Raw genomic sequence first — 17,255 nt, forward strand, 5'->3', positions numbered from 1 at the left:
CATTTTTCCTCACAAACTTGTTTCCCCGAGGAGAAAAAAAAAACTTCATTGGTATTTTTATTTTAAAACTAACATAAGTTTTTCTATTCTATTCTTTTCCATTCCATTCCATTAGAGAGTGGACTATTCTATTCTACTGAAAAATCTTTATGGAGGTGTGGTTGCTATGGATTAAGTTTTGTTTAAACTGAAGGTCAGACCACATTTATGTTAGATTCATGTTCTTATGACAAGACAAGATCAGCTATTAAAAAGCTACATCAAATGCACTTCAGATTTTCTTTTTAACAAAGAGTTTTAAATGATTGAAAACATGGGAAGAATTTTGGAGGGATGTGTGTGTCTTTTTTTCTATATTTGTAGATAGTGAGAAAGTGGCTTATTCTGCTTTTTTTTTCCAGTCTTTTAAGGTTGAGAAAAAATGATATATGTAGCAATGCTTACTGTGGGTCACACAACTTCTGTAAAATAGTACGGGTTTATTGACTTTTCATACTGCTCACATGTCACCAGATAAACACCTCAAATTTAAAGTCCTGGTCACAACAGTTCAGCCTGTTTATCTATCAGTGATAGTTATATAGTACCAATTACTGTCGGGTATCTGTGATGAAAAAATTGCTGATTTAACCCAAACAGTTACCCAGAAAAACATAATTCCCTGTTAAATAATGAAGACCTCTGTACCTCCTCCATCAGAACATAATCACTTCCTTTCCCACTCTTCTCTGTGGTGCAGACTGGGCATTTTGATACACATTGTGCCCAATAATAGCATCCAGGCCCAAGCAGTGATGTCACAAGTATCAACCCAGCCTACCTAGTAATCCCTATCTGATCCCAGTACTGGCTCATATATCTAAGATAAATCCCAGTGAGACCAGCAGGGGAACAGGACCAAAGTTGTGACAGATATTCCAACCCAGACTCCCAGATGAACAATAAGTAACAATGACTTCACTGTAATCACATGGTGCGTACATGTGCACAGAATTTTGTCAGTGTGCCATGGAAGGACATTTTCTTCCTAACCCCAAACGCAAGGATCAGTGCTACAGTGCAACTAAACACAGACCAAGCTTGGCAAGATTTGTAATCCATTTGCCAAAATGGGAGTGATAGGGAAAGATCTATATCAGGGAAGCAAACCATACCTGCCGGACTGTCACATCCCTGAACTATTCCCACCCACCCTACCCCATTAATCACTCCCAACCAATCTGTGTCTCTATTGTGTTCAAAGCCACCAGTCAGAATTAGCTGTGTTCATGTTAAAATCAGCTGAGGGGTCCAAATTCCACCAACCGCTGGAACCATCTTAGTAGAGGTGAAGCATTATGTTTTCTGTGTAACTCAGCAATCTGCGTTTTAATTATGCAGAAGAAAATGCTTGTGACCATCCATTTGTTATGGAAAAATAGTAAGTAGATTGAACTCAGTACAGCTTAATATTTAAAGAGAAATGTTTAAATATGATATGCAGCTCTGCATCTGTGGAATGTACTGTAATGACTCTCCAATCCCAAATGCATTAAATTGTATTATTTTATCAAGCCATAGATAAGAGCATAGGAACATGAAAAGGAGAGGATAGAGTAGCTTTTGCATCTTGTTCAGGACTTTATAATCATGAATCTTTAATACAGCTCAAGAAACTGATGAAACTTTCTTGTAAGAGTTGTGAAAATGCTGAAAGTTCCACCTTTTCTGTGAATTATCATTCAGATAGTTTGGACATAGATAGGAACCAAATGTATTGAATAATATTCACCTGAGATCTGTATGGAAAACATATACCTTTGGCTTTATTTTACTATCCTACAAAATTCTAAACCAAGAACAATTCAGACTTTTCCTCTACAGTTGCTCAGATTTATTCCCAAATATGTTTCTAAAATGAAGTTTTCGTTTCCATTTCTAGAAGTAATTAGACTGTATGTAACTGATGTTGACAGAGACATACATAGAATTAAGCGGCAGTCTGCAATTTTTATTAAACTGTAACATAGGGGAGGGGACACTACCTGCCCACTATTCATACTCTCCAATACCGGGCATTTAATTGGTTTCAATACAAAGGTTACAGGGATCTTTACCATATAATCCATAATTGGCATTAGGTAGGCTCACAATGGAGGCTAGGCTCTCCTCAGCCTACCCCCCAGTACTCTGCTCTCTCTCAGTGCTAGCACCTTCCCCCCTGCGAGAGGGACAGGGGTTGCAGCAGGATGAGGACTTTGACCCACAAAGGTTCACCTTATCACATAAGCCCAAGATTGGGAACCATTCATTTTATTCTCTTAATTGCACTGGAAATTGGCTGCAAGTTGCAAAGAATAAACAACTCCACCGCTGTACCTCAGTTAGAAATTAACTGTGTTCCTACTCAACCCCTTGTGGCTTGAAGGTGCTGCAAGGAAGGCAAAAAACTCCCAGGTGCCCTTCCAATTGCCTTATGGCAGAAAAAATTCCATCCTGACCCAGGGCCACCCAGAGGATTCAAGGGGCCTGGGGTCTCCTGTTGCCAAATTGCTGCCAAAGACCCAGCACTTTGGCGGTGGGTCGCAGGGCGGAAGGACCCTCTGCCACGGGTCTTTGGGGCACTTCAGCAGCAGGTCCCAGAATGCTGAATGCCGCCAAAGACCTGGAACGGAAGAAGCTCCGGGGGCCCAAGCCCCGTGAGAGTTTTCCGAGGCCCCTGGAGGAAGTGAAAGACCCTGCTCCAGGGGCCCTGAAAAACTCTCAAATTGCCCCACTTGCGCCCACCCTCTCCCCTAGCAGGCCAATGGGTTCCAGAGACTTCCATGGCGAGGAGTTACCTACTGTCCCTTGGCGAGTGTAAATAAAAATATAGGTGAAATGAGGGAAAGCAGATTTAGAGATGTGGGTACATCTGGATTAGGCTGCTTCTAGATTCTAAGTTATGTACTGCTAAGTTTTTCTGATGTCACTAGTAATTGAACAGTGTTAATTAATGTTATTAATGATCTGGATAATGGGATGGATTTGCACCCTCAGCAAGTTCACGGATGACTAAGCTGGGGGGAGAGGTAGATATACTGGAGAGTAGCAATATGGTCCAGAGTGACCTAGACAAATTGGAGGATTGGGACAAAAAAAATTTGATGAGGTTCAACAAGGTCAAGTGCAGAGTCCTGCAATTAGGATGGAAGAATCCCATGCACCGCTACAGGCTAGGGACCGACTGACTAAGCAGCAGCTCTGTAGAAAACCTGGGGATTACAGTGGATGAGAAGCTGGATATGAGTCAGCTGTGTGCCCTTGTTGCCAAGAAGGCTAACGGCATATTGAGCTGCATTAGTAGGAGCATTGCCCTCAGATTGAGGGAAGTGATTATTTCCCTCTATTTGGCACTGGTGAGGCCACATCTGGAGTATTGCATCCAGTCTTGGGTCCCCCGCTACAGAAGGGATGTGGACAAATTGGAGAGAGTCCAGCAGAGGCCAATGAAAATGATCAGGGAGCTGCGGCACATGACTTACGAGAAGAGGCTGAGGGAACTGAGCTTGTTTAGTCTGCAGAAGAGAAGAGTGAGAGGGGATTTGATAGCAGTCTTCAACTACCTGAAGGGGGATTCCAAAGAGGATGGAGCTCGGCTGTTTTCAGTGGTGGCAGATGACAGAACAAGAAGCAAAGGTCTCAAGTTTCAGTGTGGGAGGGCTCGGTTGGATATTACGAAACACTATTTCACTAGGAGGATGGTGAAGCACTGGTATGAGTTACCTAGGGAGGTGGTGGAATCTCCATCCTTAAAGGTTTTTAAGGTCCGGCTTGACAAAGCCCTGACAGGGATGATTTAGTTGAGGTTGGTCCTGCTTTGAACAGGGGGTTGGACTAGGTGACCTCCTGAGGTTTCTTCCAACCCTAATCTTCTGTGATTCTAATGCCAAAAGGAATATTTCTTTGTACATCATAAATTTCTACTAAAAAATAAGGAAGTCTTTTAATGTTGCTGTCTTTGTTCTGGTATTCTAGGAAAACACTGTATGGGGCTGGTGGATCTGGATCGGGCATGGGCTGCAGAAGGATGCAACTACTCTGTCCAAGTGATGTCCATGGAGCCAGAAAGTTGCTCTCCAAAGAACAACTTGGTAGTGGGTGTCCCTATTTAGGTTAAAAGATTTATATTTGATTTTAATTTAGGCATCAGTCATGCCTGATAACATCCAGGGGTTCAAACTGCTGGGAAGCAGACATCAAACATCCTGAACCCATGGTCTTCGGAAAAGGAAGTAGCAGGAAAAGGTTTGGAAAGTTGGCTGCCTACAGAGCATCACAAATCCTACTTGTAATATGTTATTAAATGACTGCTGGCTTTCATAATGAGAATCCTCTGAACCATTCACCTGCCCACAGAGTAATATCCACCAATAAATGTTGGAAAAGATTTGGTTTCATTGCTGGAAAGGTGATTTTCTTTTAAGTACTGCCATCTCTGCTAGGCTTTCACATTTGAAAATACAGCTCAAAACCATATTTATGTTCATGGGCTAAGTATTTATCTGACAGTAATGTAGGTCTCCAGATGGACAGTAAGAGCTGCAGAATGTTTTGTACTTAAATTTGAAAAATCTAGTCACATATTTATGATGTGACTTTTTATGAGCAGTCTATACAATAATAGATTGTACATACTGTATGGCATTTGTTGACTTTTTGTTATAAAATATCTGCATTGTTGAACAGTATTGTTTTTCATAAAGATCCTTGAAATACTTTCTGCATCATTTTATTCATCAAAATGCATATTTTTAATCTCTTAATTTGTTTTTAACATTTTAAATTTATTTGGATATGTGGCATGAGAATTTTGTGCTCAGGAATCTGAGAGAGGGGACACCTCTGAGAGCAAAATCCTTTCTGTTTATCCACTGGATGGACAGACAGGCAGACACTATGTGAGCCTCCTTAGAGGTGGATTTGTAACAGAGTTTTTTGGTTGCTGGCCAAAAAGAAAAAATAATGTTTCAGATTATTCTGAAAATTAAAATTTTCAACATTTTTGGTAAATCAAATGATGATAATAATTTCAGGTTGAATAAAATGTTTTATTTGTCCTGAATTGAAATGTGTTGTTTCCATTTTGAGCATTTAACATTTTTAATAAAATTAAAGGAAATTTTGAAATAAAAAGTAATTTTGAATCAAAAGATCAAAATGTTTCATTTAAAAATGTCAAAACAAAACATTTAGATATTTTAGATTTTTTTAAAGAAAATAATTTTGGCAAAATTGACATGAATTCACAAAATGTGTTTTTCATTGAATCTGCATTATTCACAAAAAAAAAAAAAAAAAAGACACCTATATGCCTCATACCTCACTGCTAACCTTGCCAAGGATTGCTCTTCATCTTAGATTGAGAAACTGATTGCCAGTGCTGGCTGATGTCTGAGCCATTCCTAAAACAGAGAAATGGTTATATTTGGAAATGCTGAATTTTTATCTGTCATCTTCACTTATTTTTACTAAATTTAAAATTTGTACAGAGTTGCATTATGGGAACCCTGTGAAAATATCAACCATATATATGTTACAGTAAAAGGAAAATGAACCTCTTGTGTAGTAGCATCTTTATATCCTAATTTAAATTAGTAGCATCATTCACTGACACTAACACAAATCAAAATAGAATATAATGAATTTGCTTGAGGGGTCTACTGATTTGGTGCATTTGTGAATTTTGCAATTTGTTTAAAGTATAACTAAGGTTTGGTCAATGTGGATGTCATCTATTTTATGGTTACATCTCCAAAGGGTCTAGGTGTCCTTTTGTGTGAATGACAATGGAAGCCTACATGCTGTTTCATTTAGAGATGCAGGCCTACACTTCGTACCCGCATCTTGAATTTTTGACTACACTATGATGCTTTTACAGTAACTTCTTGACAGCTCAGGGAGGAAAGTGTGATCTTATTCTTGTATCATTCTAGTAACAGCGAAGAAACTGCACATTGTGGCCTGAGAATCTAGCCCAAATATATAACAGCATCTGATGCCTCCTGTATTTTCTCAGGCATGGCCAAAGAGAAGTTAGTTTTAGAGGCAGCAGTAACTTGTTCCAAGTCTGGATACCATCTCAGATAAATTGACTTCTACTGAATCCAGGCATAAAGTATGGAAAGAGGAATTTTTTTATTCGCTGCATGTTGCACCGAAAAAGACTTACTAGGGTAAATCACACAGTGCAAGCTCCATTTGTCTATTCTAGAGGCTTGCATCAGAGAGAGACATCTATCTAAGCAAGCCCTATGCTGTTAGTTTTAAGCCTAGTGATTTAAGGGGTAGGCTTTTCTGGTCAATAGCCTAGTCTAGTGTCCTACTGTAACAGATGGTTTTTCTATGAACTTTCATTTATAAGTTGATATCATACTTATAAAATCTCTAGAGTTTCTGTTTGAACAACCTGTTGTTTTCTCTTGGATCCATGAATAAGGAAGAAGGGGCTGGGGCTGGGAGCTGATGTTGAGCTAACATCTGCAGACATCTGCCCACGAGATGCCCATTGAATAAAAGGGAAAAAAAAGAAACCAGTAATCCTAGGAAGCGGGGAAGAAAATTCTGGCCAAACGTCAAGTAGTCATCTGTGTGTGGATGTCTTTATTTCTGTCCTTTTTCTTTCTGTGTTTCTGTTATGTGAGTTAGCTGCTTTCTAAATCTCTCAATACATTTTAGCATTGCTGTATTTATGTGGAACTAATACACAAATACGTACATCCTGGGTGCTGGCAGTATGCGTCCTTATTATCTTCTTAATTCAATCTTATTGAAATGCATGAAGAGGACCTTGATATTGTTCTGTTAAACTGATCTACTAGTTAATTATGAAAGACATATTTGTTGTCAAATTATTTATTACTCGTTTCTACAGTGATGCATGTAAAACATTTTGTTCGTGGGGCTGCAAAAATTCTAGATTGTGATTTTTTCCGGGCACAGGAATATTTGACTTCCAGTTAGTTGTCTGATGGACCTTTAGAACATGCTTTCAAAAGTAATCTTATGGAATCAATAGCAGAAATGGCACTTTGGATACCAGACTTCAAAGGATTAATATGATCTTGTAATATAATAATATAAATGTGACAAACAGCAGGTCCTGCCAAGCAGCACAGTTATTCTCATTATAATTTTTTTTTTATCTTTTTTCTTATACATACTATCTGCTTTTTTCAGCTAAGATTTTTGTTTGGGATTAGTGAACATGCTTTGCCCATGATTTCCGTTCTTCATTTATTAGAACCATATTGAACTAGAAATGTTAAATAGAGACTGAGAATGGCTGAGCCTTTACACACATTGAATCTATTTCCCCATGTTAAGTATCCTCACAGCTTCTTGTCAAACTGTTTGATATGGGCTATCTTGATTATCACTACAAAAGTTTTTTTTCTCCTGCTGACAACAGTTCATCTTAATTAATTAGCCTCTTAGAGTTGGTCGGGCAAGTCCCACCTTTTCACGTTCTCTGTACATATATATATCTCCTCACTATATATTCCAGTCTATGCATCCGATGAAGTGGGCTGTAGCCCACAAAAGCTTATGCTCAAATAAATTTGTTAGTCTCTAAGGTGCCACAAGTACTCCTGTTCTTTTTTTAGAATTGTGTTCTTCCTTGAAAGATTATTGGATACGTAAGGTGACAGTCCCTCAGTTTTACAAATGTTCCTAAATCTTTTCTGTAAGCACAGATAATAGTAAAGTTGAAAGTTCTATATGTGATTTCTACAGCAATCATGTTTTCGCCCATGAACCTGTGATCATTGTATGTGATTCCATGTTTGCTGGTGTGTGACTCAATCTGAATTCCTCTAGATCAGTGGTTCTCAACCTATTTATCATGGTGAGCCGCAGGTTGAGAACCACAGCATCCCACTCCTTTCCCTCCAAATTCCCCCCCGACAGACACCCTATGCCCAGCGCCTCATGCCCGGAGACCCCACATAGTGGGGCCAGGAGCAGATCCCGACCCCGTGGGGCCAGCCGGCAGCCCTGGATCCTGGCATGTGGGGCCAGCCGGCAGCTGGGAACCTGGACTCTGCTGTACGGCCCAGCGGCTATGTGCTAATTGGGCTGCATGTGACCCATGCGCCGCAGGTTGAGAACTGCTGCTCTAGATTATCCCAAAATTGCTACTTTGAAAAGAGTGAAGGCTCCTAATAACATGTTTTACCTATTTACAAGGCTAGCTTTAAAGTGGTATTTATACAGTACATTAACAAAAAGGAGATATACAAAAACATTCCACATACAAAAACTTTCACTTAAATGATCAGTGGCTTTCATGGGTTAAATTCAGTAGCTTCTAGTAAATTTTGAAATTATACCAAAACATTAAATGAAACTTTAGGTTTCCTAAATGAATAACTGATTAAAGTTATATGCAAAAGGTGAAGCTCAGAACTTTTTTCATTTGACTTTTAATTATGTCTCTCTAATTGACCAGATGCATGACTCCATAGTTAAAGGTGTAAAAAGCTGCCCCTTCCCACAATCCCTGGTTCCACTCAAAATAATAGAAAATGTTGGAAAATTTCCTGGTTCAGCTCAGGCTTGAGGAAACATATTTTGGGTAAATTAATAGTAAATCACTCAAACCATTTTTGAGTGGAAAAGTAACAGACTTCGGACTTTTGTAATATGCGTCAAATGGTTTATTTGCTAACTTGTAATTTAAAACAAACATGGGCTCAAGAATTTAAATATGTTACGTACTTTCTTACTTCCTTAGAACTAGTGGTTGAGATGAGATCATTTGGAGCAAAACTGAACAGTTTGAGGTTTTTCTGTTAACTGACTAAACAGTCAGTGATTCCAGAGATTAAATTCTTCATAGATTCTTTGGCCCTCACCCATTAGTCTGTTTCATCTACTTTTTGCACATTGTTACAAGCCCTGATTGTGAACCTCACTAGGGCAAGGACGGTCTTTATTACTAGTTTGTACGGCACCTACTTCAGTGTGGCCTGATGCTTGCTATGGGGTCCCTAGGTGCTACTAATACAAATACTGAGTACCAGTAATATTAATTAGTGGCCATTCCAGTACTAACCTATTTAGTAACTAACTTAATAAAAATAAGTTTCTAGCCATTATTCAATATTCTTTAGAAATGTAAGCCAGGCACCAGAATTGAAAGTTTACCAAAATTCAGTCTTGTTTTTCAGTCACAAGCCCTGAGTCATTAAACTCCAATACTCCTACCATACATTCCTGCTTCCAATAGATGGCATCTTCTATCCTCCCCCCAACCAGTACACTCCCCATATGGTTTTAGCGGCTTCCCTGCCAATATTACAGGGATAAACTGTCAGTGTCATTCCTCCCTCTGGTTTTAAGAGTTAGAGCAGTACTATTCAGTATACACAAAGGGGGAAATCCTGGCTGCATTGAAGTCAATGGCAAAACTCCTATTGACTTTAATGAGACCATAATTTAACCTTTTGACTTTAAACAAATGAGATGTTAAATTAACAAAAGGTTACAAAGAACACAGAATTTCCAATAAGGAGCTAAAAGGGTATGTAAATTGTTGCAAAGTGTCTTGACTAAACGGCATCACCCAGAAACCCTCTCCCCTTAAACAAATAGGTTACCAAGACTAACAGTAAAACAGCAGAGGAAAATGGCTCTGGAATGCAGCAAAAGTGGAAAAAAAGGTATAAACCCAGAACAAGCTCTCAGCATTGTCACAGATGGATGAATCTGGTAAAAAGTATGAGATACCAGAATGGAGCAGACACCGAAGCAACATGGGTCATTGCTCATACAAGCACCAAGGCTAATGTCTAACATAATGACAACATGGAGAACACAGCCAGCAACTGTGTACAGTGTGTGGCCAAAGCAAATAAGACACAGGAACACAGTGGAAAGTCAATAATGTATTAACAATGGGAAAGCATTTCACAGATTGATCATAAAATAATCTAGGGGCATACATATATTAGAATGTATTGCAACTCTGTTTTAACCAGATCTTCCATAGAAATCTCATAAAATAAGCATATCTACCAATTCAAGAACACAGATGCACAGTGTACAGAGCCCAACTTCAGCTCACTTTTTCTGTCGTGATGTGTGGGATTGTAAGATACTACAAGACAAGACAGTGTCATTTGCTTGTCATGTTGATCAGCTATGTATGTACACTTCCTCTGCCAGGTCTGGTTCATCATGATTATCTGGCAACAAGTGATCTGAGAGCACAGAAATAATTTAATGCTGCCCCTGTCGCTGCTCGTTATGCCTACTGTTGTATTTATCACATCTTCTTTTCTGTGCATTTGCCCTCTCAGAGCATGGTTAGCTCCTCATTACACCTTGGTTGATGCATCAGGATTACCAGTTTTGGTGCCAGTTATCCTCTTCTGATACTAAAAACGTCCACTTTGAGTTACACAGTATGATTGGACAATCTAGCCCTATCAGGTTTTTTGTTTGGGCACTAAAACAATTTAGATAATCAGGCAGCAATACAAGTAGCTATGAAACTGAGATAAACTGATGACAAACTAAAGTCTCATAAACATAAAAGCCTTAAGATACAGTGAATAAAAAAGAAAAGATATTTCTACTTCCCAGCTATGTATATCACACTTGCTGTAACTTAAATCTAATTTCAGAAAAGCTCTTTGATTGTCTTTGTTTACTGTAACATGTCAACATATATAGTTCATGTTAAAATTCCCACCAAACTACATAGGTTGTAATTTCATCTGCTAAGTGGTGGTGTCCTTTTGAATAGTGGTGATGGTGGGTTTTCTTTTCTTCTCACAATACTTGTTTTCTAATCCAAATCTCATGCCATGAATATTTTTTAAATTGTTAACAGTTTTTAAAAGCCTGCTTTAGTTTAGGATTACATGTCAATGTACTTCTAGGGCACTGTATTTTATTTTAGAAAGTCATTGTTACTTAGCAATCAAAATCTGTAACACTTTTTAAAGTATTTGATAGTTGCTATTTGTGTATATTATTTTCAGATTATAATTAGAATTTTACTAGGAGGCTTATAGAAGACACATTTTAGAAAGAGAAGAGGATGTTATTCTCATCAGTGTCTCATAACCTACCATGAACTGATACCAATCTTACACTGGGTCATATACAGGAAGTCACAATCCATAATGATTATATACTCCAAATTCCAAGTTATATCAGTAAAGCTGAAATGGAAACATCTCATAATAGACATCCTTAGGCAAATAAAAATTAACACAGAAACACTATAGTATGTGAAAGACTCAAGAAACAACTAGGACAAAACATGCAAATATAAACATGTAAAATATATGTTGCAGAAAATTGCAAAAGCATTACATGTCACCCCTGGAGAGTTCTTGAGAGAAGTGATGGGACAGTAAATCCATCCCCAGTGGCAGTACTGTGACCCACTGTGTGGAAAACCCAATCCAGGCTTTCGTTCCCCACAGGGAGCACATTCAGTCCCTTGGAGGAAGGAATTAAAGAATGTGCCACACAATAGCAACTCTTCTGTACACTGAAAGAGAGGCATTGATGGGCTCTAAAGCTTCTCCAGGCCTTGGGTGAACATGTTATGGCTAAGAAATGAGGTCTTGATGTGAAATGTGTTTAAGCAAGGAGGAAATGGATGGATTTTCATGGTTAAGTAATAAATGTGGAGGAGTCTGGTATTAAAATGCCATATTTTATGGATTATGAAGAAAGTCAGAAAGCAACTGCTTTTCCATTGAAGAACATCTAACAAATGTACTGCTTACAACTTTCCATTGAAGAACATCTTACAAAGAGGTGAGGTGCTTCTTGTGTATGGATTGGAGGTGGGAGGGAGGGAAAGTTTGAGAGGAACACTCTCTAGCAAAGCTCAGCTATACTGATTTTCAGTGTGTGTTTAAAAACATAGCCTTCTGGCATTTGCTGGACTATGGATCCAGTAGTGGGTTATTTATCATTGCTGGAGTTGGAACAGTGAGAAGGGCTGCTTATGCAGTTTTATAACTAGATTTATTTAAGACCTGATTGTATTCAGCCTGTCATGCATGCAGATGCAATGGCACATTAAAGATTTTTACATAAAATGATGCATATGCATTTTAACAGCTTATATCGAATGGATCTTCTTATAGTTTTACAAAGAAAATATCCTCAAAAGATGTTCTGTGGTAACATCACCAAAATAGTGCATATCGTGGCATTATATGGAGTGAACTCATGAGCCTGAGGACCTAAAAAGAAGAAAAAGGTAAAGTATAAAAGAATTGTATATAGTAGTTTACATGTTTTTTAATAAAACGCAGAATTAGTCTGTGGAACTCACTGCCACAAGATATCACTGGGGCTGAATTCTTGTCTCTCTCTGCCACTGACTTCCTCTGTTTCTGAGAATTTTTTTAGCTTTTTTGTGCCTTAGTTAATTCATACTTCATAAAGGTGTTATCAAACTTAAGGGCTTGCAAAATGCTTGTGATCCTCAACTAAAAGTGCTATGTAAATACTGCTATAAGTATTATTGTTGTTGTTATTATTGACAATTAACCTATAGTGATCTCACTGAAAATAGTAGATATTGATTCTGATCTCTGAATTCATTAGTAGACTTCACTGAGTGTTGGGTTAGGCCCTAAAACCACAAGATTATGCTCTGCTCATGTAACAGTGTCCAGGATCTCAATCATATCCCTAAATATTGACCATGAGATGGCTTATAGATTGAGCCATATTTTAGCGTCTGTTCCACTGGTCTGTATCTCTCGACAATGCTGCACTCTTGTCTTTGAGGTCTGCAGTGCAAACAGTGGTCTGAGTCCCAACATAACTCTTGAATATACAGTCATTTTGGTGCAGAGGAATCTTCAGGCTGCCATTAGAGCAACAGTGACATCAGATGAACAGACTTTATAATGGAATGGTCTACAGCTCTGTTGTTGCCCAGTAAGGGATTACAGAGTATTCAGTATCTATATCTGAATATAAAAAGTTAAGCAACATTTTTTTAAAAAGGCACATTTTCCCTGAATATGGCCCTCTGGTTGCTGACATTGAATATTGTCATTAAGTAATCTGAACAGAAGCTCCTCTTTACCTTGGGTAGGGGGAAGCTTGCAAGTAGATTTTCTGGCTGTTTTGATAAACACAGCCTTTACATATAGGGATGATAGGATTTCAGGATAAATTACCTGGGGTATTGGATGCAAATGAAGACTTCCTATTTTTGCATTTGGGTATTGAGCTAATTCTTTGACTGTTACATGCAGAGATTTGGTTTAAATGTTCAGGCACAGAACACCACTACTATGGTTTTCATGAAATACGATATATCTGTTATAAAAAATGGGCTATGGAAGAGCCAGTGCAATGCAGAAAAGAGCAGTACCAAAGCTAAGAACATAAGAATGGCCATATGAGGTCAGGCCAATGGTCCATCTAGCCCAGTATTCAGTTTTCCAACAGTGGCCAATGACAGGTGTTTTAGAGAAAATGAAGACAACCGGGCAATTATTGAGCGATCCATCCCTTATCATCCAGTCCTAGTTTCTGGCAGCCAGAGGTTTAGAGATGACCATAACAAGGGGATGTGTCCCTGACCATCTTGGCTCAGAGCCATTGGTGAACCTGCCCTCCAAGAACTTATCTAATTCTTTTTTTTAAACCCATTTGTACTTTTGTCCTTCACAACATCCCTTGGCAAAGAGTTGACTGTATGTTGTGTGAAGAAGTACTACTTTAGTTTTAAACCCGCTGCCTATTAATTTCATTGGGTGACCCAGAGGAAATAATACTTCCCTATTCACGTTCCTCACCCCATTCATGATTTTATAGACTTCTATCATATCCTCCCCTTAGTTGCCTCTTTTCTAAGCTGAACAGTCCCAGTCTTTTTTTTCCTCTCTCTCTCCCTCCATATGGAAGCTGTTCCCTACCCCAATCATTTTTTGCTCTTCTCTTCCAATTCTAATACATCTTTTTTGAGATGAGGTGACCAGAACTGCCCACCGTATGGGTGTACCATGGATTTATATAGTGGCATTATGATATTTTCTGTCTTATCTATCCCTTCCTACTGGTTCCCAGCATTCTGTAGCTTTTTTTTTTTTTTTGCCTGCTGCTGCCCATTGAGTGGATGTTTTCAGAGAACTATCCAAGATGACTCCAAGATCTCTTTCTTGAGTGTAATGGCTAATTTTAGACCTCATGATTTTGTATGTATAATTGGGATTATATTTTCCAATATGCATTACTTTGCATTTATCCATATTGAATTTCATCTACCATTTTGTTGCCCGGTCACCCAATTTTGTGACCAATGACCAGTTTTTGTGAGCTATTTAATAACTTCCTTTAAAGCTATTTTAAAATCTATTTAGTTGGCCTCATTGATACCTAAAACCCCTCCAAAATTCATAGCTTTTGTTAAGTAATGTAACTTTTCTGTAAACATTGTCTACTTTTCATGTGAGTGCAGGTAATTCCTTTCATTGTGAAAAATGCTCCTTTGTTTTAATGATCTTCCAGATTGTAAAATTTATTCTCTATGCCCTCAGGCTCGACCCATCCAGAAAAGGGGTTTTTACTCTCCCTAAGGATGACTGACAAGCAAGATTAGGTAGCTGTTGTAACAAATGGATAAAACCAGGAAAATCAAAGCTGAACTTGACCCCCATAAAGCTGAATGAAAGTAAACAGCAATAAGCAGCAAATAGATAAATTAGTGGCCTGAACCCTAAGGCCCCTACCCCTCACCCCCACTTCTCCTGCCCCTGCTTTGTGCTGCTGTTGTAGTGCAAAAGGGAGTGGAAAGAAGCTGGATCCCCTCAATGGGTGCTGCAAAATGTCTGAAAACCCACCTGCTTCCTGAAGCTTTTCAGCAATTCAATAGACCACTGTAGGTATGTCTACTCTGCAGTTAGACAGCTGTGGCTGGCCCATGCCTGCTGACTCAGCCTGAGCCCTGCAAGGCTAAGGGGCTGTTGAATTGTGATCTAGAGGTTCAGGCTTGGGCTATAGTCTGAGCTCTGGTAACCTTCCACCTCGCAGGGTCCTAGACCCTGGACTACAGCCCAAGCCTGAACATCTACACAATTAAACAGTACTATCACCCAAGTCCCACAAGCCTGAGTCAGCTGGCACAGGCTAGCCATGGGATTGCTCATGTGAGTAAAGTTAGGTGCATGCTAAATGTTTGCAGTATTGGGGCCCAAGATCATACTTTTTGGGGTGGGGATCCAATTATTAGCATAGTTTTCCTCCTTTACAACACAAGATGCACCTCTGATGCTATATAAATAGTTTTTTGCTGATCTTTAGCTTTATTCCTGCTTTTCTTATTTAAAAATCTATTTGTATTCTCCCTTTAATTTCACTACTGTTAGCCTTTTTAGAAGCAGAAACTGGAAATTTCACAAGTCTGTCATTCTAGCCTCTTGAGGAGCAGACAACATCCTCTAGCTAAACTCTAAGAGAACATAAGAACGGCCATACTGGGTCAGACCAAAGGTCCATCTAGCCCAGTATCCTGTCTTCCGACAGGGGCCAATACCAGGTGCCCTAGAGGGAATGAACAGAACAGGTAATCATCAAGTGATCCATCCTCTGTCACTCATGCCCATATTCTGGCAAACAGAGGCTAGGGACACCATCCCTGCCCATCCTGGCTAATAGCCATTGATGGACCTATCTTCCATTAATTTATCTGGTTCTTTTTTGAACCCTGTTACAGTCTTGGCCTTCACAACATCCTCTGGCAACGAGTTCCACAGGTTGATGTGCATTGTGTGAAGAAATACTTCCTTTTGTTTGTTTTAAACCTGATGCCTATTAATTTCATGTGGTGCCCTCTAGTTCATGCATTATGAGAAGGAGTAAATAACACTTCCTTCTTTACTTTCTCCACAGCAAAATGACACCTCATTGTTTGGACTCTTTCCCAGTGCCTTCAGGAGCTGACATCTTTGTAAAGTTAAAGGTTCTTTTTTCCAATTTGCACTATCTTCCCTATTCAGATTTCTGCAATATATTTTGTGAGCTGCCTGGATAGTGGTTCTCAAACTTTTTCATATTACAGAACACTTTCTAAGGTAGAGGGAGATCTTTTCATGGGCACTTTCCCTCTTCCATCTTCCTAATCCTAAATCCACACCCTCTTTGCTATTGCTATCCTGTATGGTTAAATTCAAAAGCATTAGTATTAAAGAGAAAAGAAACTCAATAAAATATGACAAGTGGCAGCGGCTTGGCTATTTCTCCCTATTATGTGTCAGTGCTCTCTATCTCCTCTCCCTTTGTGTAGTATTTTATATTAGTTAATTCCAAACCTCCTCATGCTATCTGGTATCTCTACTGCTCTATCCAGGACACTTTACAATCTGAACTTCTCTTTTATTTGCAGCTGTCCAATTTTGGTGCCATCTGCAAACTACCTTTTTTGATTTTTAAAATATTCCATGGACTTGTTCCATCTTTTCTCATAGCCCTTCCCTTTCTGCTCTTCTCACTCCCCACCTTACCACCAGCACCAACACTTGTTGTCTACTCCCAGGCATCTCCTTATCCCTCACCAGAATTCCACATTGTTGGTGAAAGACATTCTCTGTTGCTCTACCTTAGAAGAGCCCCAATTCAGCCAAGGCATTTAATACGTGCCTAACTTTAAGCATGTTACTACTCAATCAGTCTCCAACTTTTCCATCTCTCAAATCTCATTTTAAAGCAAATCTTTCACCCTACCCTACACCTCTTACTTTTTTCTCTTTCAGTTTTCTAATTATGTGTGATATTTACAATTCTATAATTTTTAAGGCAATTTTCATAAAAAAAAACAGAATATAAAATAAACTTGTATCACACTATGTTGTTTTAATAGAATAAAAGAGAATTGGCAGGGAGTGATAGCTTCATGTCCAAAGCTGCAGATAACCCTACAACTGCATCATTTCCATTTGTGCTGAGCACTTAACCCACCTTAAACCTATGCCAGCTTACTGTTTCTCTTAATATATTCTAGAGACAGGAATTGTAAGAACATTTTAAAGTTCCTTAAATCCTTGCTAATGAAAACAGCAAACAAAATCTTGAGGTGCACAGTACTGTGTAAGACTCTCAAAAGGTTCTGCTATTACTGACATGCTTTTCAACTTTAATCCAAACGCAAACTGATCAAATAGCATTATATGAAATTTATTGGAATATACGTGTCTAAAATATCCATGCTTTCTGCCCTAAAATCATACATTCAGCACCTTGGTGTAAAT

At 38.8% G+C, this 17,255-nt stretch overlaps 1 protein-coding gene across 5 annotated transcripts in view; it reads left to right on the forward strand.

Moving 5' to 3' along the window:
• The window catches only part of GSTCD (glutathione S-transferase C-terminal domain containing), a 141,684-nt gene extending 136,601 nt beyond the window's left edge, over positions 1-5,083 (forward strand). For all 5 annotated transcript variants that reach the window (XM_030564498.1, XM_030564499.1, XM_030564495.1 and 2 more), the window contains exon 12: positions 3,997-5,083. In XM_030564498.1, the coding sequence (XP_030420358.1) occupies positions 3,997-4,133 (137 nt within the window). In that variant the 3' untranslated portion in view covers positions 4,134-5,083. The remainder of the gene's footprint in view (positions 1-3,996) is intronic.
• Positions 5,084-17,255: the final 12,172 nt, after the last annotated feature.

The sequence above is a fragment of the Gopherus evgoodei genome, chromosome 5 (genome assembly GCF_007399415.2).
Source record: "Gopherus evgoodei ecotype Sinaloan lineage chromosome 5, rGopEvg1_v1.p, whole genome shotgun sequence".
NCBI classification, from domain to species: Eukaryota; Metazoa; Chordata; order Testudines; family Testudinidae; genus Gopherus; species Gopherus evgoodei.